At 45.6% G+C, this 1,499-nt stretch overlaps 1 protein-coding gene across 3 annotated transcripts in view; it reads left to right on the forward strand.

Moving 5' to 3' along the window:
• Spats1 (spermatogenesis associated, serine-rich 1) overlaps nucleotides 1-1,499 on the forward strand; it is a 32,033-nt gene extending 30,534 nt beyond the window's left edge. The window contains exons 8-9 of one of the 3 annotated variants that reach the window (XM_005389820.2): nucleotides 1,066-1,181; nucleotides 1,387-1,499. In XM_005389820.2, the coding sequence (XP_005389877.2) occupies nucleotides 1,066-1,181; nucleotides 1,387-1,412 (142 nt within the window). In that variant the 3' untranslated portion in view covers nucleotides 1,413-1,499. Of the gene's footprint in view, nucleotides 1-1,065 lie in introns of all 3 variants that reach the window. The other 2 variants (XM_013517014.1, XM_013517015.1) reach the window with 2 other exon arrangements.

The raw sequence follows: 1,499 nt of genomic DNA on the forward strand, positions 1-1,499 counted from the left end.
ATTACAGGCATGCGCCACCACACCCAGCTTTAAATTTTAAATATCTTTTATTCCTTTACTTACTATTTTTGTTTCTACTGAATGATTTTTCTCCTGGTTTTGGGTCACATTTTCTTTTTTTCTTTTTTTTTAGTCTTTTTAAGACAGGGTCTTGCTACGCAGTCCAGGCTGGCCTTGAGCTTACTTTGTAGCCAAGGCTAGTCTTGAACTCGTGACGATCCTCCTGCCTCTGCCTCCCAAGTGCTGAGATTACAGATGTGCACCAACATGCCCTGCTCACTTTTTGTTTTTTGAGATGGCCTCACTATGCAGTTCAGGCTGGCCTTGAACTCATGGCAACCTTCCAGCCTCAACCTTTTCCAAGTGCTGGGATTACAGGGATTGCCACCATGCCCAGCTCACATTTTCTTACCTTTTGGCAAAACCTGTAATTTTTCTTTGGTTACTGGACATTGCAATTTTATGTTGTTGAGTGCATGGATGTTGTTTTCTTTTAAAGAGTGCCAAGGTTTATTCTAGGAGGCAGCTGAGTCACTTGCAATTTGTATGATATTTTTATTTTAAATAGTTATTGGTTTGGTCTTTTTCCTTGCCTTTTTGTTTTTCTTTTCCTCTTCCTCCTCCTCTTCTTGGCACTTCATTTGGACCCAGGGCCTTTGCAGCAAGCTATATCCCTGCAGCCCTTTGAAACAGGCTCCGTTTGAATTTGAACTTGTGATCCTCCTGCCTCAGCCTCCCAGAGTGCTAGGATTATTGGTATGTGCCACCATGCCTGGTTAAGTGTATTCAATGCTTGGCTGGGCATGGTGGCACACACCTGTAATCGCAGCACTCAGGAGGCTGAGGCAGGAGGATTACTGTGCATTGCTGGCCAGTCTGGGCTACATAGTGGGTTCAAGGCCAGCCTCAACTACATAGCAAGACTGAGTCTCCAAAAACAAAAGAAAACACAACAAGATTACAATTTTTACTTTCTTTCATTTGCATTTGCATTGTGCCACAGTTAGTATTTGCAAATTCTACACCAGACAAGCTCCCACTCAGAATACCATCCTTTTCCTGCAGCTTGCCTTTCTGGGTGAAGGAGAAGGCCAACCATCTGAAGAATGAGATAAGGGAAGTCGAGGAGCTGGATAACTGGCAGCCAGCAGCGCCCTTAGTGCGGGGTTTATTTCCTTCTGGTGCGTCAAAGAACCTTCAAAAAATAATATGAACGCTAGCGGCATCCGGAAGAGCAGGATTTTGAGAGGCTTTACCTGGAGATGTGACCTCTGCCTTGAGTGGTCCCCAGGGCAGATGTGGTGGCTGTTCATTCACAGTCATGTGTACTGGCTGGTGACAGTCATGCGGGAGATGCCACCTCTAACCCCGTCCCTCTATCTGCAGGTGTGGACCTTCCCAGGCAAACCTGAGCAGACTTGCTGCCTCACCGTGGTGAGCCTCTTCCAGTGGCTGGGGCTGACCATGTAACCATTCTTAAATAAATATTGAAAGAATCA

Source organism: Chinchilla lanigera, unplaced genomic scaffold (genome assembly GCF_000276665.1).
Source record: "Chinchilla lanigera isolate Chin_1 unplaced genomic scaffold, ChiLan1.0 scaffold00036, whole genome shotgun sequence".
NCBI classification, from domain to species: Eukaryota; Metazoa; Chordata; class Mammalia; order Rodentia; family Chinchillidae; genus Chinchilla; species Chinchilla lanigera.